Here is a 23,893-nt window from a genome sequence, read left to right as displayed (position 1 = left end):
TATATCTAAAATAATCATTATAATTCTACTTTAATAATCAAATAATTCATTTATCAAAAAAAAGTCTGCTAAAACGTTTTACGATATTTTTTTAAGACTTATGATTGGTTTGTTTGTCCGTTTTCTTGTTTGTTAAGCTTGCAAAAGAAACCTAAAATGTTTTACACCACACCCTGTACCGTACCCGAGAAACTTGTAACAAGATAGACATTTTAAGAAATTAATAAGAAAGCACTGTTTTGTATTTTATTTTGTCACGAGTTTTCATTAGCATTTTATATTCTCAGAATACAGTTTAATAATCTAAGAATATATTTATGTTCAAATGTAACGTTACAGTGTCACAAAGCTTTTTTCATAAGACTTTAGTCGGTACGGAGTACATATATCAATGTTTTTAAAAATTGAATTTTTTTTAAAACGCGCTATTTCATTTAAATTTCCCGCAAGAAAACACCACAGACATTAGTAATAAAGGCACCAGCGCTTATAGCGCCATCTGCGTTTGGCTTTCACCGGCCAACCCTAGTATGACATTTAAATACTGGCCGAACACAGACGATCAGACACCATGAGTTTAAAAACGAGAGTGTTAGGTACCGAGGAACTACGAATATTCATGCGTTTTTGGCTCAATGCATTTAAATATTAACCGCGTACAGGCGAATAGGTACAAATATACAAACACGAATGGGGTTTAATAACGGGAAATTTAAAAGAAGTAGAGCGTTTTAAAAATTATTTTCTAATTTTTCCCATATTTAAGGCAGTTAATTAAGTACCAGCGATAAAAGCGCCACTTTGACAGTTGCCATACCCTTGTCGTTTAGTCTTCGACCTTTAATAACAGGACCTGCCTCGAAATCCGTTACCCCTCTGTCAAAGATTAAAAATCAATGATCTAACGCGTGTATAAAAACTGTTGACATAGAATCAATGTTTCATCGTTGTAATCGTTTTCTACATGTAAAGAGCTCTCTAAAAATGCTGGTTTGTGTAGTTGAATGGCATAAAAAACGGCCAAAATCTTGTAGTTTAGTAAAAGATGAAGTAATGTTTCATTTGTAAGTATTTCTACCTTAATTTTATCAAAGTAATATAAACAATTTTTAAAAAGAATCGATTATTTTGACAAAAAACAAAAAATCGATCAAGTAATCGAATATTCTGTGTATATATTCTGTGGATAGTTTAAGCGATATGTTTGTTAGTCTGTGTAAAAACTACGCGTGTGTAATTGTGAGTCAAATGTATAGATGTGTTTAGTGTATGGATACAGAATATATTTAATGGTGTTAAATATTTTCGATGTGTGAGTTTACCTCGTCCCCCTCAAAAAAAGAAAGACTTTGTTGTTGGTGTATTTGGGTGCGAAACAGGTCCATAGTCTAAATAGTCAAAGTCGTTTAGTACATCATGTAACATTGGGATGTTAGCATCGATATATTTCGGACCCATATTCCGTGTACAATGCGAAATTAATATTATTTAAATTATTAGGCTATGAGTCAAATGAACTAATAAGTCAAAGTATAAATGTATCTATTACTTTCTCTGGCTACGGTACAATGTATTGTGTTATCTGTGGTGGACACGCGCCCGCGCACAGGTCCACAGACTATCTATGACTATCTGTGACTAGACCCCATTAATTTCTGAACGTATTGGTGTATTAGACATAATAAAATACTTGACAAATTCCAAACGAAACTCAACCTCTCACCAACTACCCGACTTGCAACAAGACAAGATACGGTAATCCGCACAAAAAAGATACCGTTTGGTTTAGAGAAATTTTCTCTACTTTTGTGTTCTTCTAAATTGAGTTGTGCTATACATTATACTTGTCGAAATATTATCATGTTTTTAGCGTCGTAGCGAAGGCACAAGAAAATTATTTAAATTCACTAGAACAATAAGTGTAAACTGTGTTAGTTTTGTAGAGTATGTGCTAAAAACGAAAAAATGGATGAAAATAACAGGAAAAGGAGTCGAAAGTCGAAGTTGGTGCTGCGGGAATGTATGGATTCCGATGATGAAAATATCGCAGTTATGCAGGTAGACCCACCATTTTGTAAGAAAGTTTACGAACAATCGTAGATGAGTCGAGAGACCTTGAAATCACTAATGACCAAGATATATCTATCATAGATATTTGATCCCGAAACACATTTTTATTGTTCAAAATATTTAAATGTTTAATTGTTAGGAATTGCTTAAATACCATGTGGGTACTTGTATTTATTTTGTTAAAAAAAATATATATTTACTTACCCACATAAATTAGTCAGTTTTATTTAATTAGAAAAGGCCTATAATAATCGTAAATCTAAACAAACTATAGATATTTTACGGATTAAGTTTTTTTACACATATTTACTTAACCTCAACAAACTCATAGTGTAAAGAGCATACATTTGGAGAGTTCTTTTCATTTCGGTTCATTATAGATTGTAACAAGAGTGAAAGAATGCATGTCTTGTTATTTAATTTAATTTAATGGTACCGTTTATTAAATAAACATACCTAATATGTAATATATTAGGTATGTTTCTAAATGAATCTCATGAAGCTCATATCATCATATTTACCCTACTGGCCTATTTAAATTAATATGATGTTTGTTTATTTCTATTTTTAACTGACTTCAAAAAGGAGGAGGTTTTTAAGTTGATTGACATTTTTTTTAATGTAGGTATTTTGACTGCCTCCATTGCATAGTGGTATGCATGTTGGATTTACAAAATGGAGGTCCTGGGTTCAATCCCCAGTTGGGTCGATTGAGGTTTTCTTAATTGGTCCAGGTTGCTGGTGGAAGGCTTCTGCCATGGCTAGTTACCACATTTTTTTTTTTTATTCTTTACAAGTTAGCCCTTGACTACAATCTCACCTGATGGTAAGTGATGATGCAGTCTAAGATGGAAGCGGGCTAACTTGTTAGGAGGAGGATGAAAATCCACACCCCTTTCAGTTTCTACACGGCATTGTACCAGAACGCTAAATCGCTTAGCGGTACGTCTTCGCCGTTAGGGTGGTAACTAGCCACAGCCGAAGCCTCCCACCAGCCAGACCTGGTCAAATTAAGAAAATCTCAATCTGCCCAGCCGGGGATCGAACCCAGGACCTCCGTCTTGTAAACCACATACTATATATAGTTACCACATACTGACAAAGACATACTGCCAAGTGATTCCGGTACAATGTTGCGTGCTATGTCAATCGCTAGTCACTTCATACCTAATAATAATTATAATTAACTTCATAAATTAATGAAAATAAATTAGATTAATAATCTTAGAACAATTACAGCAATTACAGTAGTTAATATATTAAGAATAAAACTTTATAAACAAACAATACATAGGTAAATTATAGGAGTTATGAAATTACATGCATTTTCTACCTTCATTTCTAATTGTTTGTTGGTAAACAGTATAGATTGAACAGGGCTGTAGTATAGTATGCAAAATCAAAAGATTAGAAGGGTAGTTTGAAGTATGGCATGTTAAAAAATTAACATATACTAAAAATATATCAATCTGACTTATTACTATAAAAAAAATTGCATCTATATATTTCTACAGATCTTCATTAAAAACTCACATTTGGCTCACTTTTGAGCACAAGTCTCCTGTCAGAATGAAAGATGTTAGGCTAATAGCCCATAATGCTGACCTTCACACACATAGATAATTAAAAGAAGATTATCCTATAAGGCATAGGGCATCTCTCCTTATACTGTTTTACAAGGAGTGGGCTGTTAAAATAGCCTGCTAAAGATGTTGATACTGCTTAAACTTTGTGTATGTACCTTCACAAATGGTAAGTTGAACAAAACTATGAACAATTTTAGCCATAGTTGTTCAAAATTATCTAGACAAGATTACTTGTCTACTTACTTAATTTTAAATATATTTCTTTATTATGTAATATTTTTTATTCTATAAACAATTCAACGACCAACCTTATAAATAGTGGTGTGCATTTCATAGATGCAAAAATGCACTGCCTACCCTGAAGACTCATTACAAACAAGAATTGATCCGCATTGTACAAATTGAATGTATAGTGCATACCCTAGTTGAGAATCTTGTGCACACCATTGGCTATGAATATTACATACACAAAGTTTGAGCAGCTCCATAATTTTTACATGCACATCAGTTGAAACATGTTTTTAAACTATCATCATCATGTGATTGTTAAGCATCAGCTTTATGAGCTTAGATGATGCACATCTCTCTCTGTATCTTATCCAGACAGGGGTCGCAAGTTCTTGGCTCTGCTAACATACGTGTATCATATTGAATGGCCGAATACATGGTCGGACATTCTTCTAGAAGCATACTTTTGAAGCCAACATCTACATCTGACCAGAGTAGATCTGAGTTGGGAATTGAACCCGGGACTGCTGAGGATTTTAAATTGCTGATAGAATTCATAACAAACTGTCAACTGACATTGATAATTTTAAAAGCTTAGAGTTATACAGTAAATAAACTACTTCCAATTTACCATACCATCTTTTTTTGTGTTGACACTTCGATAACATCAGGTTAAATCTCAGTCACGCTTTATTTTTTTGATGAATAACAAAATATACTGATATCACTTACAGGAAGAAATCGAGGCGGCATTGTCAAAAATGAAAAATAAATCCATATTGAAAAAGTTGAGCAAACAAATTCCTGTATCGCAACCAATGCAATTCTCTGTCAAAGTTGAGGTGGAGGAATTTAATGAGACAAGCCAGGGTGCTGGGAACGAAACAGATTTGAACATAAGAATTGATTCGGTCAAGAGTCTTTCGCAAACGGCTCCTTCAAAAGCTCCTGCTACGGTTGCTTCTCCTGCTATTGTTCCCAATCCTATTGTTCCATCTCTTGTTAAGGTTCCCGCTCCTGCCTTGGTTCCCGCTCCTGCCTTGGTTCCCGCTCCTGCCTTGGTTCCCTCTCCTGCCTTGGTTCCCACTCGATCATTGGTTTCCCCTGTAGCTCCTAATGAACCCAATGATGATTTCTTCAAAATATCTGAAGACAGAATCAGAAGGGAATTCGACAAGCAATCACGTAAAACTACGAGCCTAGCCGACAAACTAATAGAGATCAATATTAGAAACCAACTAGGTAGGAAAAGGAAAATCGAGACACCTTTCTATATAGATCAGAGATTGCAGGGCATATTTCGAAGGAAGTGGAAGAACTGGCGGCACACATTCCCGGATATCCGCGGGACGCCGCTCTTGTATAAATGTCACAGCTGTGGCTTGGCGTGGTGGCACCTCCACGACTTCAGAGAGCATGTGATGACTCACGGAGAGCACATGGTGCTCGAATTCAAAAACGTTTGCCACGAATCCAGTTTGGTAGCGCACGATGGAAGAGCACCCTTGAGGGAAAAAAAATACCGGGTGGCGTCCAACTGTTGGAAGTGCGGGAACGACCTCGCGCACCACATGGCGCCGATCGTGGACCACAACGGAAGTTACACGTACAAATACAGGTGCAAGGGGTGCATGGAGAAGTTTTACACATGCACTTTGTTGTTCGAGCACGAGGGCAACTGTCAGCTGTATCAAAAGATGATTAATTCGAATAAGTCGATAGTTTCCTGCACCTTGTGTCCCGCGAAGATTAACCCCGATGCGTTCGACGATCATATGTCACAACGTCACAGTGTCAGGTCAGATTTGCCCGAGGACTGGGTGCTGAAGTGCTGCAGCCAGTGCGGCTACCCTTTCCACATGCAAGCGTTGCACGATTGCCCGCTGAAGCCGCCGTTAGGGTCGTGCAAGTTTTGTTTTCAAACGTTCAACACTCACACTTTCATGTTGATCCACATGAATGCAACGAAGCACCACTACCCGTGCAAGATCTGCGGGGTGGTCCTCAGGAAGCAGTGCATGGAGATGCAACACTTGCTGCAGCACACAGACAATTACGCCATGCTTTTCAAGTGTATCTTTTGTGTAAAAGATAAATATTTTCCTACTTTGGATTTATTTAACAGACATAAAGCAGACGCACACTTTGAACAAAGCAAAATCAAAAGCTTATTGTCTGGTTATGATGTGGTAAGTTGATAGTGATACATATTTTTCTCATTCCTTTAAATTAATCTACACTAATTTAATAAAGAGAAAAGATTTGATTGTCTGTTTGTTTGCGTTAAATAAGCTCAGAAACTAGTGAACCGCTTTATAAAATTCTTTCAGTGTTGGGAAGCTACAGCATCTCCAGGTGCTATAGGCTATATTTAATCCCGATATTCCTACGGGAATGGGAACCATGCAGGCGAAACGGCGCGGCGTCTGCTAGTGTATAATAACTAGCAAACACCCACACTAGTTCCTGTGGGAAAGGGATATAAAATATCGCCCACACTCACAAATAAAGTGGCTATCTTTCAGTGAAACGATTTTCAGTTAGTTCAGTACACTAGAGAGTTAATAGTTCTGTAGATCAGTAGAGCTTCTGTAAAAAATGCCTAAATAAAAAGTAAACTATACATCTTATTATACTATGTTAATTGCTAACTTACTTACCTTACCCCTGAAACCTCACAAAGTTACAAACTTTACATCATTATAATAATATGTACATATATTATATAATATATTTTATTTGGATAATTTTTCCTTTCCAGCTTTAACCTGATTATTTTTAATTTACTTTTTTGTGATGATTTAATATTAATATATAAATGAAGTAAATGATGACTTTTGTTATTTTGCAGGTAGTGGTACCAAAAAAGTTGGCTATACTTACACCAGCAATGAAAATTATGCAGAAACAATGTGAATTGAGAATGTTACTAGGTATGCAAGATCATTTGAAACTTCATTACATTAGAGCTTTTATGTATGCAAATACAAGAGTTTATGTTTTATTTAGAAATACCAAATAGTTATGAATTTACATGCATTCAAACTTCACATAAAAATCGATTCCCGCCATTGACCTCTTATAATAAAAGGACGCAAAATCATGTAGAAAATTTCACATAAAACCTAGTTAATTTTTTTTTGACAGTTTTAGAATTATTGGTAAAGAAAATTATACCTAAAGGCCTTTAAATATAGTTCAATATTCAATAAAATCTCAAATTCAGAGCAAATTCAACCTTAAGGATTGAGTTTAAGGTTGAATTTGCAAATGCGACTACTTGAATTGAGTGCCAAGAAGTTGTGTTTGGCACTCATTGAGTGGAGACGTTTTTTGGTCGCTGATTGTGCATCCACTTTTTAATAGGAGATCGATGTATTAGTTATTATCTAGCTACTCAAATTATAGTAAACTAGCCTGCGACTTCGTCCGTATTAGTAGCGAGTAGTCTAAACAACCCGATTCCTAGCAGAGAATTTACCTTTTAAGAATCCATACATACTTGTACATATTTATAATTATATATTATTTTATATGCTCGAAATATGTGCATATATATGTACCTACATATTTCGAGTAAATGTAATATTACCACAGCATTTCTACAATCTTTGAAAAAACGCCTGCGCGCAAAAAGCACATGTTCGGGTTACCTATTACAAAATTTCAGCCTTCGCTACTGGTCTTAATCCGGCCCTCTTGCAAAATTCATTCTTAGTGAACGTCTACTAACTGTAAACTACCTCCCTGTCAAATTTCATTATTGTACATGTGGTTTGCGAGATTTCGTGATGAATGACCTTTCGCACTTATAATATTATTTATATTAAGATTACGGCTGATAGTAAAATATCCCTTGTGTTGAATCTAGGTGAACCATCTGGACGTTTAGAGTTTTTGAACTGTAGCAAAAGTCCTATACTTGCGAAGCGACTACAAGGTAATTCTGTTTATTATTTATCTTAACATATGTTTTTTTTTTTTTTAACAAATTAGACTTTGACTACAATCTCACCTAATGGTAAGTGATAATGTAATCTAAGATGAAAGCGCGGGCTAACTTGTTAAGAGGAGAAATAAATTAACACCCCTTTCGGTTTCTACACGACATCGTACCGGAACGCTAAATCTCTCGGCGGTATGTCTTTGCTGGTAGGGTGGTAACTAGCCACGGCCGAAGCCTCCCACCAGCCAGACCTGGATCATTTAAGAAAACCTCAATTAGCCCAGCCGGGGATCGAACCTATGACCTCCATCTTGTAATTTCACCGCGTAACCACTGCCCCACGGAGGCAGTCAAATATATATAAAACAAAATTGATCCTGCCATCTTAGATTTTTTAAACTCTGCAACTGGTTTCAATGTTGTTTTCTTCAATAGATTAGAGTAGTTCAAGAAAAAAGATTTATGTGTCAATACAATACATACAAATAAAAGTACAATACAAATAAAAGTAGGTAGTAGTTTTCAAAAATAACTGTGTTTTCTCAAGTGCTTCATTATTTACATGATACTAAATGAACATTTTGAGAATTTTGACTTTCTACTCTCTGGAATGGCTAAAACGATTTTAATAGAACTTTAACAGGAAGACAAGACGAGACCTTACACACACTAGACAATCGTAATTCTGCTGTAATATTGGTTTTCATTTAAAAAATACTTTACGAGATTGGATTTTCCGATTTTATTATAAAAATATACTAATTATTATTTCTATTTTGTGAATCAAGGTGAACGATCAGGAAGTACAGAGTCTTTGGGCAAAAACAAATGTGCAAAAACTGTAGAGCGAAAGAAAGGTAATTATTATCTCTATTAGTATCCTAACATATATACAACAAATTGTTCCCGCCGTCTGTACGCTTAAATCATTTAAATTAGGCAACATATTTTCATCAATACATAATATGGTTCAAGAGAAAGGTTACCATTTTAGGTATTTAATTTATAACAATTTAATTTAACGTATAACCATAAAAATAAAATTCTTGATTTAATATTAACAAACGAAGAGATAACGGTTAGCAAATGTGAACATCCAATTAGAAAGGTGGATAAATATCACCCCCCTTTAGAAATCACAATATCTCAAAATATTGCTGACTCTAAGCAGGTGAATGAATCTAGGAATTCTCTGAACTTCTATAAAGCAGACTATTTAAAAATTATTAACGAATTAAATATCATATCGTGGATAGATGCATTTGCTATGTGTAATGATATAAATGCAATGGTGACAAAATTCTATCAAATTCTACGTAATATTATATGTTCACACGTTCCCATAAGCAAACACAAACGTAATACTTATCCTGTCTGGTTTTCTTCTAATTTAATAAAACTTATTAAGTTAAAACATAAATATCACGAGAAGGTAAAAAAATATAAAAACCCGTTAGATTTGTTAGAATTCCAATACTTACGTAAAGATTGTGATAGATTAATAACAATTTGTTATAATGATTATATAAATAAAATAGAAATGGCCATAGGAAAAAATCCGAGGTATTTCTGGACTCATTTAAAAAACATTCGGAATAAAAATAGTGCTTACCCTCCAATTATGACCTTGAATGATAAAAAAGCAAGTGACCCTAAGTCTGTAAGTGAACTATTTGCAAGTCACTTTTCCTCAGTATATGAACATGATGCAGAAGACAAAAATGAATTAAGTTTAGTAAATTTAAATGAGTGTGATGAAATAGATAATCTTTATCTTTCCCGTTCGACTGTTTTTAAAAAATTAAAAAGACTTGACCAGTATAAAGGAGCTGGCCCTGACAACATACCCCCAATATTTTTAATTAAATGCGCGTGGCCACTATCCTTGCCACTTTGCATAATATATAACAGATCTTTAAGAGATGGACAGTTTCCTGATGTTTGGAAAGAAACTAGAGTAGTTCCTATTTACAAGTCTGGAAAACAGAACGATGTTAAGAATTATCGCCCTATATCTATTATATCGACCGTTGCAAAAGCCTTTGAAGCATTAGTTTACCAGCACATGTATAATCACTTAGAAAAATACATCAGTGACAAGCAGCACGGTTTTATGTGCAAACGATCTACTAACACTAATTTACTGCTGCATGTAACAAATATTGCAGAATGCATTGATAATGGTCACCAAATGGATGCTATATATGCTGATTTCTCAAAGGCTTTTGACAAGGTAAATCACCGTCTGTTACTGTCCAAGCTCCGTGCTCATGGTATCTCAGGCACTTTGTTGATGTGGAGTAAATCATATCTTGCTAACAGAAAGTCAGTTGTGGTGGTCGACGGATTTAAGTCAGGAATGTTTATAGCCCTATCAGGGGTACCACAGGGATCCAACTTAGGACCTCTCTTCTTCAACATTTTTATTAATGATATAACCAAAATATTTTACAACAGTAATGTGAGCCTATTTGCAGATGACCTAAAATTGACGAGAGTTGTTCGGTGTGACTCAGATATAAAATTGTTACAGGAAGATTTGGGGAGATTGAATTATTGGTGTAAGAACAATAAAATGTTTTTAAACGTTGAAAAATGTTACCACATAAAATTTACACGGAAAAAACACAAAATATTATCATTATATGATATTAATGGCAAGCAACTAGCTGAAGTTGAGACAGTTCGCGATTTAGGTGTAATTTTTGATAGCAAATTGAGTTTTGTACCCCATATAGACAAAACTTTAGAAATGACTAATAAATCGTTAGGATTTGTAATGAGAAGTTCAAAAAACTTCAAGCACAAGTCCACTATAATTAGATTGTTTGATTGCTATGTTCGGAGTAAACTCGAATATTGCTGCACCGTGTGGTCGCCATATACTAAAATTCATATACAAAGAATTGAAAGAGTACAACAACGCTTTTTGAGACAGATATCTTATAAATTTAAAATCAATCTGCATAATTATAAAGACAGACTCTCTTACTTTAAGAAAGAGAGTCTTTTAGTTAGAAGAGGCTTAATGGCTATGACATTCTTATTTAAGTTATTTAACCATCAAGTTGACTGTTCTGATATGATTCAAAGTTTTTCGATTAGAGCACCGCGCTCAAGTAGGCCTCGATACCCTTGTAATTTGTTGTATCATAAGACCTACAGAACAAAATTAGGCAAATTTTCTCCCATTCCTCGGGTATCGGACTTATTCAATGAGTGTGTGAAACATCAAAAGGATATAGATTTATTCCACAATAATCTCAACAATTATAAGCGCTTAGTAACGAATGTATTAAAAGCCAATACTTAATATTATTTGACATCCAGTAATAATTGACTTTTAATTAATAATTGACTAATAATGACATGTAATAATAGTAATAACATAATATTTTAATTGTAATTGTATTGTAATCTTTAATAATGTAATTGATTTTTTTTTGTAATTTTTTTTTTTGTTTTTTATATTCAATTTTATGTGACTTGTTTTTTAATTTTATTGCTTTTAGTTTATTGTAGTCTGACATTTTTAGCATACTAATTTGCATTGTTTAATTTGACATCCATTCATTTCTGACAACTGGTATTGACATAATATTATAATTGACTTATAATAATGACATGTAATAAAAGTAATAACATAATATTTTTATTGTAATTGTTTTGTAATCTTTAGTAATGTAATTTGTTTTTTTTTTGTAATTTTTTAGATATCATTTTTTTTTTGTTTTTTTATATTTAATTTTATGACTTGTTTTTTAATTTTATTCCTTTTAGTATATTGTAGTCTGACATTTGTTGCATATTAATTTGTATTGTGTAATTTGACATTCATTCATTTCTGACAACTGTAGTATTGACATAATATTAATTTGTGTATGCTGTGTTAACCTATAATTAGCTGTGCAATAACTACTCATATATTTATTTAAATGTAAATCTTTAACATGTGAAATTGTAATAGCTGTTGGTTATCCTAATAAAATAAATAAATAAATAAATAAACCTTTCTCTATGGATGGATGATGACTAGGTTTGAATATATTGATTGTTATAAGACATTCAAGTATGGTCTATATTAACTAATTAATATCTAAAAAACAAAGATTGACTGTAGGATTGCAAAATAAATAAGGTTATAAAATTTTAAAATCTAATAAACTTCTTTCATAGTAATTAGATAAAAATTCATATATTTATAGCTTTTCATATATTTATAGCTTTTTTCAATATTTGACCTTTAAACGCACAAATAACAAAGATATTTGTAATTTTGTTTAAACGCCCATACAAATCTAACGATTAGCGAATCAACGACGTCATTAATTCGTAAACCCTATTTCACCACTTTAGGGGTTGAATTTTTAACAAATTTTTGAATTACATTATATTTCGTATTTTTTGTTTTTTATGATTTATGAACAAATTTTTAAAACTGTAACTCTAAAAATGAAGGACTTTCCATACAAACTTTCAACCCCTATATGGCTGCCTGAACTTATTGATATGGAAAATTGCGACACTTTCCAAACGTACCAATAGCGTATGTTTCATTATTATAGAATTTCTCAGGGATTTTATAAACTTTTTAATAACAAAAATATGTTTTGTGTCTAGTATTAGTAGTAATATGTTTTGTGTGTATCTAGTAATTAATAATGTTTTCTTATTATTTCTTTTTCTGTTGTTTTTAAATGAATAATTTATAAATGTATATTTAAAATAAAGTCTTAAAAAAGGTTTAAAATATAATTTCTCATAATTGAAATAAAGATATATTTTTATTTATTATTGAAATATTATTCAAATTTCAGCTAATAATGAACAAGAAGAGATTAAAATTGTAAAAACGGAAAGTCTGCACACTGTTACGTGCAAGACGAGAATAAAAATTCCTGAAAATCCACTAACATATGATCACATCACAATAATATCTTCTGAAGAAGAGGAAGATGATGATATCTCTAATATACCACAAAATAGTGTTTTTGATGATACGAGTATACCAAGTGACACTGAAGATGTTATTGTTGATACAATAACGTACGATGACACACAGGCAAATGTTCTTGACGATACACTACCTGAAAACTACCTAGATAGTATGGATCATGTCATAAAAGAGGAGCTATATGATCCCGATTATCAAATTGATGATACGCCAGACAATGCAGCAGCCAAAACCGGAAACAAATCAGATACATTTAATAACAAAGATGTTTCCGTCTTTGTTATTCCACCCGATGAATTGAATAAATTTGATCCCTATTTAGTGATCAAAGAAGAAAATGACTATGATGAAATAGTAGTACCTCCTCAAGAAGCTGACATGTTAGAGCCTGACATTAACATTGAAAATGTGGCAATTAAAGAAGAACCAGTAGATATGCCAGAGGAGAATTACAACATGGTTGAAATAATTAATACCACTCCTGACGCTGACAACAAAACCATTATGGATATTCAAAAAACGAAAACTGACATGAAATGTAAAAAAAATACAGTTAGAAAGAGAAACAATGTTAAAAATAAATTAAAAAGTGATGCTGAATTGAAAACTTATATTGAAACTGACAACCCCAATATAAAAATATGTAAAATACAAGCTAAAATTAATTCAAATGAAAGTGAATCTAATGAGGATATATTAAAGACTAAAATTGGTAATTTGAGTGATATTGTTAATACAGAAGGTAATAATGACAAATCGTTTAACGAAATTGATAAGTACAGTATTAAAATTGGTATTGACAATAATACTAATATGTTTAGTGTACAAGTAAAGGAAGAACCTGTTGACGAAGAACCACACACCGATTTTAATGTTGACTTTGGAATGGAAGAATTAACATATTCTATAAAAGAAGAAAATCTAGAAGAACTAATGGAAGACGATATGATAATATTAGACCAAAGCAAAAGTGAAGCAATTGAATATGAAATGGATCCAGGAACAAATGCTTCAGTGACGTCAGATGAAATAGATTTGCAGCCAATTGAGCCTACAGAACTGGTTGTGTACAATTCGCTGCAAAAAAGGTAAGTAAATATTTAAAAAAAGGAAGAATAATTTCAAAAATCGGTTCAGTATATCCATTATCCTCTACAATGCTACAAACTTTACCTCTATATTCTTAATATATATTATTAACATGATTGTCATGTTTGTTGTTTGTCAGACTAGAAGGGTTAGGAGTAGGGAAGAAGTAAATGCATATAAGTCAAAGTGACCAGTTCCTTTAGTGTTAGTATAGATCAGTGATTCCCAAAGTGGTCTATATCGACCCCTAGGGGTCTATGACAAACTGCAAGGGGTCTACGTCAGCGAAAACAAATTTGGGGGTCCATTAAATGAAATGGTTTCCACTATAGTGGATTATAACCCATACACTGATAGTACCTATTTTTACATCATATTATCTTATAATATCAAAACATACATTATTTTAAAAGTAACTATGAAGTAAAAAAAATATATATGTTTTTGATATTATATATGATACAGAAAATCAATATCAAATAAGTAGGGTCTACCCAACACGGAAAAACATGGCAAGGGGACACAAAAAACACAAAAAAGTTTGGGGAAACTCTGGTATAGATTGTAACCTGGTGCCCTATAAATAAAAAAAAACTATTTCCAGAGTGTACAAATGCAACAAGTGCTCATTCGTCGGCCACCACCAGGAGTACCGCGCGCACCTGCGGGAGATGGGGCACGGCGGCCCGCAGCCCCCCATAAACTGTCTGCGCCGGGGGCGCTCGGCGCGCGGCCCCATACGGTACCGCTGCACCAAGTGCTGCGCCGGGTACTTCACGTGGTACAAGTATATCACGCACTTCAGCAAGGTACGTACACATCATCATTAACAGCCTCAGACCAATTATAGAAGGACCTGTATCGCACTCATAGTCACGAACAAAATAGTCTGTCATTTTCTGAGGAAAACGAGCTTAGATTTGGTATATATCTTGTACTAAACTAGAAGTTTTTGCCCGTTTTTTACACCATTCAGTTACACAAAAAGGTATTTTTACGGAGCTCTTTAACCGACGAACACGGATTACGACTATTTAACATCGATACTATAGAGACAGTTTTTATAATCGCATTAGATCGTTGATCATATACTTTGACAGAAAAATAATGTCAAGCGAGGCAGGTCCTATACAATAATTTGTATAGGTCTGAGTTAACAGCCAATGGATGTCTACTGCTGGACCTCTTGCATGGACTTCCAAATAAAACTGTCCCGAGCCACCAGCATCCAGCTGCTCCCTGCAACCCGCTTGATGTCCTCATTCCACCTAGTTAGGGGGTCGACCAACACTGCTTTCTGATGCGGGGTCGAGACTAGCACCTTGGTTCAAGTCATCGCTACCAACACGCACTGGCAAAATACTTTAGTCTTCAGGCACAGAGGGATTTTGGACGAAAAGATGTGGGCGGAGGCAGTGACATCACAGAAATGTAAATGTAATCGAAATTGTATCTATTATAATTAGTTGTACCAAAAACATCCACAGCATGATCAATGATCATAATTATTTTAAACAAATTCTTTCATAATCAATAGTGATGTTATTTTGATATGCGATAACTTTCAACATAAGCTTATTACTAGGTAACACTTGTTTTTGTTTTATGTTTTATTTTCTTTAAGGTAACACTTAACCAACCATGAAAAAATCACACATTTTGTTAAATAAACAGGTAACATCCTGTGCTCTCTTCTATTAAAAACGAAACTGAGAAAGTAAATTAAACCTTGGAAACCAATTACTCATCTATTAGCATAGAATATGAAAAAAAATCGTTTAATATTTTTGGTAGTACTGAAAAAAAAACAACAATTTCTTTTTCAAGGTCCACCATTACAAAGACCTGACATGCCCCAAGTGCTTCCGACAGTTCCTAACCGCTCAGCCACTACAAGCGCACATAAATGCACACATAAAGGAGACCTTTGTCAACATATACGTGATAACGAGCAAGGAGGAAGACAACCCTGAACAGTTTATGCAGCAATGTAAGATCTGCTCGCAAAAAGTCGACCCGATGGAGTTTTTTAACCATTGGGAGACTCACCTGGAGATTATGGATGTTACGAAAGAAGCAATGCCGTTCAAGGGTTTCACTGACGACATGGAGCATAAACACGTTTTGAAGAAGATGTTACGTAAGTACTTAGTAGTCATCATTATCATCATGTCAGCCAATAGACGTCCATTGCAGGACATAGGCCATTTATAGGGACTTCCAAACATCACGATCCTGAGCCGCCTGCATCCAGCGAATCACTGACTCGCTTGATGTCGTTAGTCCTCCTGGTGGGGGGTCGACCAACACTTTCTAGTGTGGGGTCGCTATTCCAGCACTTTGAGACCCCTACGACCATTGACTCCTCATACTTGTTGGTAACAATTAACTTTAATTTTAATTGTCATTTAATTTGGTCTATGTCTCTCTACGTACGATATAAAATTAGATATATACGGATGTATTTATTCACAGTACTTCTACAAGGAATGTACAGACCGAAAACCCTGGAAGAGAGAGTTTACAACCGACTGCAGTTCTGCTTCCAGTGCAACCGGCGCTTCGAGCGCAAGAACGAGTGTAAGCGGCACTTCATCGAGCACCTGCTGGTAGACGCGCACAAGGAGCGCCACAAGTACGGCTGCCTCAAGTGCCAGATATGCTCCGAAAACTTCTACACCAATGATCGGTAAGTGCAAGAGAAAGTGTACAACTGGTTGCAGAACTGCTTACAGTGCAAGCGGCACTTCATCGAGCACCTGCTGGTAGACGCGCACAAGGAGCGCCACAAGTACGGCTGCCTCAAGTGCCAGATATGCTCCGAAAACTTCTACACCAATGATCGGTAAGTGCAAGAGAAAGTGTACAACTGGTTGCAGAACTGCTTACAGTGCAAGCGGCACTTCATCGAGCACCTGCTGGTAGACGCGCACAAGGAGCGCCACAAGTACGGCTGCCTCAAGTGCCAGATATGCTCCGAAAACTTCTACACCAATGATCGGTAAGTGCAAGAGAAAGTGTACAACTGGTTGCAGAACTGCTTACAGTGCAAGCGGCACTTCATCGAGCACCTGCTGGTAGACGCGCACAAGGAGCGCCACAAGTACAGCTGCCTCAAGTGCCAGATATGCTCCGAAAACTTCTACACCAGTGACCGGTAAGTGCTAAAGAAAGTGTAAAAAAAGGTAAGATTTAAAAAAGAACCGTGCGTTATACTTCATTAAATAAAAACTAGTGCGTTTTACAATACTATAACGCACAAGTGTGTAATGAGATACATTACGATACTAAAATTTATGAAATAAGAATCCCTTTACAAGAAAATGGATATATTATATAACAGAAAGTTGTGTTAGTTAAACTATTTATAACTCAAGAATGGCTGGACCAATTTGGCTGAAAATTGGTGGGGAAGCATTTTAGAACCAGGAGACAGACATAATGATACTTAGGGTAGGGGTAGGCTAGGGTAGAGGTAAGGTAGTAGTAGGCTAGGTAAGGTTTGAGCAGGGTATGTAGGTAGCGTCCACTAGTGTGTATTTTATTTTTCTTGTTCCTTTGTCTATTGGAGATCAGTCTCTGGACCATAATCCGATCAAATGACTGTTTAGAATGTTGTTTTTTTTTTAATGTAAATAGGTTCGCGCTTGACCATGATCTAACCTGATTGTAAGTGTAGATACAGTCTAATATAGGACACGCTTGCCTAGAAGGTGCCTATTCACTCTTGTTTTGAAGATACCCAAGTTATAAGATTCAGAAAACACAGACTTGGGAAGAGACTTGGGAAGGGTATTCCAAACCTTAGCCGTGCGTATGAAGACGCAAAACGTTTTGTACGGGTCCTATGGACATCTACAACACCCGATGTCTTACGGTGCGATGGTAAAAAGGCGAAGTTGGTATGACGTCGAATAGCTCCTGAGCATACTCTTCAAAATATCTCGTATAAAACTGATAAACTGATAAACTGGCAACTTTCCGCCGATGTTTTGATGACAAAATTCCAAACCTCAAGGGTTTGGAGTTTTGTCAAAACATCGTTTTGTCATTTGTCAAAAGATGTTGTTTCCGGCTCTCCACATCCACTGATATAGCGTCCCTCCAGGAATGAGTATATATTACTGTACCTACTATGTTGGCCAATCGTGTTCTTTTCAGGCGGAATTCACACTCCCTGACGTTTAACAATCTTTGTTAAACGGTGACTCATTACCGAGGGGTGGTGGTTCGATCCCCACCCCGTTGGTCTACTGTCGTACCCTCTCCTAGCACGGTCTTTCCCGACTAGTTGGAGGGGAAAGTGAATATTGGTCATATTATAAAATGTTGTATGTTCCAGCTACAAGCGCCACATGCGCGAGCACGGCAGCCTGCCGCTGTACAAGTGCGAGCTGTGCGACAAGACGTTCAGCGACTCCAGCAACTTCACCAAGCACAAGAAGGTGCACAACCTGTCGGTGCTCATCTGCGACATCTGCAGCAAGAAGTTCACCGGCAAGCCCTTCCTGGAGAAGCACATGCTGGTACGCAATACACTGTGACTATACTACAGCTTTTCTTGATGAGTACTGTTTACCAACAAACAAATTAGAAATTAAGGTAGAAAACGCATGTCATTTCATAACTTATTTATTTTAAATTGTGTATCATATAAAACATTTTAACCATATCTAATTGTTCTAAGTTTATTAATCAAAATTATTTTCATTAGTTTAAGAAGAAGTTAATTCAATTCAATTCTTCTTTATGGCTTTCATTTGTGCCAACTGGGCACGGTTTATCTCGCCAGTGTCGAGTAGATGGAGAAGGCATGAAGGAGATTGTTCAGTGAGAGCTGACAAGTTCAATTTTGAGAATCTACTAGATAGTTACTATTACATAATATTTTTGTTAGTTCCTAACCTATAACAACACAAATAACATATATTAATATTAACAAAATATTTAAAATAATTTACATAGTATAAACATGTATTACAATTTAATCTTATTACATTCTACATATTTACATAAAAATCTACAATATGGACTAAACACAAACATTAACAAACATTTAACACTTAAAGGATGAGGGACTTTTGGGGGAAGAACGTTATAGAGAGGATGAAAAAGTCTGGGACAGTTAAAAAGGAAACAAACCACACTCACAGATAGAGTTATCCCTAATCCGGAGCTTGTTTAGATGCACTGGTGTACATGAGTGACCAAGACGCAAACGAGAAATAGTTGTTAGAACCCAACATTCAGTCATTTTATAATTGTTATTATAGGTGTGAAATTACTATTGATTTATACCCTCATTTTTAATTTGTTTGTTGAAGAAAGGCTGTAGTATAGAAACTAGAAGTTGTTGGCTGTTTTCACCATTGAACTGTACAAAAATTTTTAGGGAGCTCTTTGCACAACAAAAACGATTGCAACAATGAAACATCGACCATATAGAAACATATTTTATAAACGCCTGTTTGAGGGCCTCCGTGGCGCAGTGGTATGCGCGGTGGATTTACAAGAAGGAGGTCCTGTGTTCGATCCCCAGCTGGGCCGATTGAGGTATTCTTAATTGGTCCAGGTCTGGCTGGTGGGAGGCTTCTGCTGTGGCTAGTTACCACAGTTTTAGCGTTCCGGTACGATGTCGTGTAGAAACCGAAAGGGGTGTTGATTTCATCCTACTCCTAACAAGTTAGCACGCTTCCACCACCACATTGGTCTAATGTGGATTGGCAGACTTCACAAGTTCACACATGTAGAGAATTGAGAAAATTCTCAGGTATTAGGTTTCCTTACCTTCTCCTTTACCTTTTGAACGTGTGATATTTAATTTCTTAAAATAACATATAGGACACATAACCGATAAATTGGAGGTGCATGTCCCGTAGAGGACAAATCCTCTGGACTAACACAGCTAGCAAGTCTTAATGATGAATAAATAATAAAAATAAAAAGCCTTTAATGCTGAGTTTTGTTTACATTGTACATTTAAAAACATGCCAAATTAGTTATTCATATACAAATCTTTAAGTAAAATAACAATTTTTTTTTTTTTAGAAAATAATAATAACAATTACTATCGGCAAACGGTCGTTAGTCTGCAGCTTGTCTTCCGACAAAGGCCTCCTCTAAAGTTTTCCATTCCATCCTATTTCTTGCTATACGTGACCATATTAATTATACTTTATCTAATCTCATGAAATAGGAATCTAACAAAATTAAATACTACTTCATTTTCCGCGACTTAGAAGGTATAGGATTGATGGTTGTATTTGTAACTCTTTCCAATATATCCGAGAGAGTTTGTTTCATAACAAAGCTCGAGTCAGTAATTTTGTTAAACATACAAAGCTAAAATACACTTAAAATATAAATTTGTAATTAAATCAATAATGTATAACCACTATGCTCCTAATATTATCTTCCCACCTTTTTGAACAATGATGAATGATGTGGTTTAAATTGTAATGTACACAGATGCACCAGAAGATGAAGCCGCTGGTGTGCCAGGAGTGCAACAAGGTGTTCTACACCGAGTCCAGCTACAGGAAGCACATGAACAGGGGCAAGACGCTCTTCAAGTGCCCCTCGTGCGGCACTACCTTCACCACGCTGCGGGAGAAGTGGGACCATATGTGGGAGGTATATTCATATTACTAGCGGACGATCGATAGGAGCAGAGCAGTGAAGGGAAATGTTGGGAAAACGGGAGAAGTTACTCCATTTTGACAGTGATATTACTGTAATTGCTGGATTAAAGAGGTCTAAGGGCGGACGAAGTCGCGGGCGTCGGCTAGTCCTACTAATATTATAAACGCGAAAGTTTGTATGGATGTTTGTTACTCTATAACGCCGCTAATACTGAAGCGATTTAGCTGAAATTTTGAATGGAAATAAATTTTACTCTGGATTAACACATAGGCTTCTTTTTATCCCGAAAAATCCATGGTTTCCCGAGATTTGCGAAAACTGATGATTTTGATGGTATGAATGTTTGTTACTCTTTCACGTCTCAACTACTGAACCGATTTTGCTGAAATTTGGTATTAAGATATATTATAGCCTGGATTAACACATAGACTACTTTTTATCCCGGAAAATCCGTGGTTCCCAAGGGATTTGTGAAAGACTAAATTCCATGCGGACGAAGTCGCGAGCGCCCGCTAGTATAATAATAAAATTATTAATCACACAACCCATACTTGTAGGAACAACAGCATTTAAAAAAATGTCTCGCTACATTCCAGATCCACAAAGAGAGGAAGTTCCACGCCGACTGTCCCGTGTGCGACAAGGCGTTCCGCAAGCACCAGGACGTACGGCGGCACTTGCGCGCCGAGCACAGGGACTTCCCCTACAAATACGTCGCCAACAAGACGCCCATCGCGCACATGGAACGCGCCATGGAAATCGAGCAATCCAAGGCGGACACCCAGCGCAACAGCAAAACGGAACCAGAAAACAGCAAAACTGACCCAGAAAGCAGCAAAATGGACCCAGAAAGCAGCAAAACAGACACAGAATGCAGCAAAACGGACATCGAGCATAGTAAGACAGACACTGGCCGCAGTAAAGCGGACACTGGCTGCAGGAAGGCGATCGCCAAGTGCAGAAAGACTGTCACCCGGCGCAGCAAGACGAAGAAGCGGCGCAGCAAGACGATCACCGAGCGCAGCACGGCAGACACTGAATGCAGCACGACAGACACCGAACGCTTCGTCGTGGTCTGCAATATGGACTAGTGGTGTGGTGAAACGTTCGTCGTTGTTATTTGTTGGATATGTGAAGTATCCATCATTTTACGTCATTGTTATTTGACGGGAGCTTGAAGAGTCACGAACATCCGCCAATGTTATTTGAGGGGAATGTCTAGTGTCATCGTCAGAAACTTTGGCATATTATTTATATAGACTAGACATTTTATGAATATACAAAGGAGATGGTCCATTTCAGGTTCACTCTTGTACCCCGTATCGTTAAAATTTAAAAAATGCATGGATTTTATTAAAGTCTAAATAAGTGAATAAATCTAACTAAATAAAAAGAAATAAATAAAATTGAAACCAAAGTTTTTGAGTTATATCAAGATGGCGCCCATAAAGCAACTATGACATGACAATTGACAGCAAACGTCAAAATGACTACTGCATAAAAAAGGCCATCAATCCGCCATTATTACCCGTATAAGTGTTGCATTTCTTGGGAGAGAATGAATATTATTTTGAAAGAATTAAAGTAAATTCGTAGATTTGTATACACAAAAATAGTAAAAAAATATATTTTCTTTTATTTCCGCCAGGGTACAATGACTGATCCTAGGCACCATACAATTTTCGACCATCTCTTTTGGTACTTTGTTGTGGCTTATAACATAAGTGAGTGCAGGTAAATAATAAAGTCGCCAACAACTAGAAGATATAATACTGCTTGAGTTATTCAGGCTCATATCAAAGGATAAGCCTCAATAACTCAACGGTAAGAGTGGTCGGACTCATCACCAAGGGGTGGTGGTTCGAACCCCGCCCCATTGGTTTATTGTCGTACCCATTCCAAATACAGCCTTTCCTAGTTGGAGAGAAATGGGAACATTGGTCATATTAAGAAGATATGGCCAATATTCTTTTTAAAAGAAATAAAACAAATATTATATATTCGCATGTACCTCCCTGTTTAGCGCCTTAACCAGCTTGAACTGTACTGTCACTTAACATCAAGTGAGAGCAAGTTATGGGCTTGCTGGCTTGCTTGTAAAACAAATACAGATAGGTATATTTAATTATACTAGTAGGTATTATTAATTGCTGCCTAATCAGTATTGATGAAAGAAAGAAGTATAGAGTGCGCGAAACTTAGCTCCGCTCTGAAATATGTTTATAAACGGACAAGTTTGACGCATACAGTACAATAACAAAAAAAAGTGTCAGCTTCGACGCACGAATGGAGTTTACTCTTTCAGATCGACTGTCTAAATAGGTGTATGTTGTCCCGCAGCATACACTACTTACGTCTGAAAAGTGAAATGTGCGCAACCGAGGTGCAGCAGGCCGCGAAGTACGCGCCCGCACGCATGTGCACGCTGTTGGCGGCAGCGTATGGTGAAATGTGCGCAGAATAGGTTGCGCACAAAAAACGTAACACTGTCATTGGTTAATCGAATTTTACTGCCCATAATTTTATCATACCGGGGGCTATATATGAACAATCGATTCTTAAGGAGTAAACTCCAATAAACTCCAAAAATTGCCACTTTTTAGTTTTTTTTTATAGGAACATAACAGCATGCTGCATGATTCTACAAAAAATCTCTTGACGCGCTTTAATTTTTTTCTTTGTTAATTTTCTAAACTGAAAATGTTCTATTTTTTAATGTTGCAAATTGTGTTTTCTTTTTTGTTTGTTAAATTAATTATTGATTTGATTGAAAAAAAAATTGTTATATTACCGAATCTGTCCGCCCTTCGACCTCTTTAATCCATTTGCTGTAAAAATGGAGTAACTTCTCCCGTTTTCCCAACATTTCCCTTCACTGCTCTGCTCCTATTGATCGTAGTGTGATGAAAACTATACTATAACCTGCTCAGGAGTATGAAGATTAATTGTTTCGTTAAAATCCGTCGAGCAGTTTTTGTTTCTATAACGTACATACATACAGACAGGCAGACAAAAAATTTGCAGATTGCTTTTTGGAAATATATTTCATGTACAGTACAGTGTACAATAAATCTGTAAAGAGGTCAATTACCTCTTTACAGATTTATTTTACAAGTATAGATTATAGTGACACAAGGGAGCATAATTGGAGCATGTTTAATAACAATCAACTTAAGAACCTCCTATTAGAATTTGATTAAAACCGTTGCTTAGCAACTTCTTAAAGATGTTAATTTATGCTTTCTGCTTTGCTGAAACTCCTTCAGTTTCACAATAACGCGCCTGTGTACACTTTTACTATCAAATCTGCAGCTAAACTGAACCCAAAACAAAATATTTACATCAAATAATAATTTAATAAAAAAAAAATTGCATGTT

General features: G+C 35.6%; 2 protein-coding genes across 2 annotated transcripts in view; one reads left to right on the top strand and one right to left on the bottom strand.

Moving 5' to 3' along the window:
- LOC112054493 (calaxin) overlaps positions 1-23,893 on the bottom strand; it is a 292,161-nt gene that overhangs the window by 218,011 nt on the left and 50,257 nt on the right. The window lies entirely within an intron of this gene.
- Positions 1,660-22,601, top strand: LOC112050119 (uncharacterized). The gene is made up of 14 exons (XM_052882025.1): positions 1,660-2,058; positions 4,619-6,073; positions 6,736-6,817; positions 7,756-7,824; positions 8,619-8,687; positions 12,648-13,872; positions 14,478-14,682; positions 15,701-16,013; positions 16,349-16,562; positions 16,643-16,664; positions 16,753-16,874; positions 18,216-18,399; positions 20,342-20,506; positions 21,112-22,601. Exons 1-14 carry the CDS (start codon positions 1,966-1,968, stop codon positions 21,604-21,606), a joined length of 4,713 nt encoding a protein of 1,570 aa, XP_052737985.1. The 5' UTR covers positions 1,660-1,965; the 3' UTR covers positions 21,607-22,601.

Source organism: Bicyclus anynana, chromosome 1 (genome assembly GCF_947172395.1).
Source record: "Bicyclus anynana chromosome 1, ilBicAnyn1.1, whole genome shotgun sequence".
Taxonomy (NCBI): Eukaryota; Metazoa; Arthropoda; class Insecta; order Lepidoptera; family Nymphalidae; genus Bicyclus; species Bicyclus anynana.
Note: the sequence above shows the minus strand (reverse complement) of the source record. Positions and strands in the feature narration are given on the sequence as shown.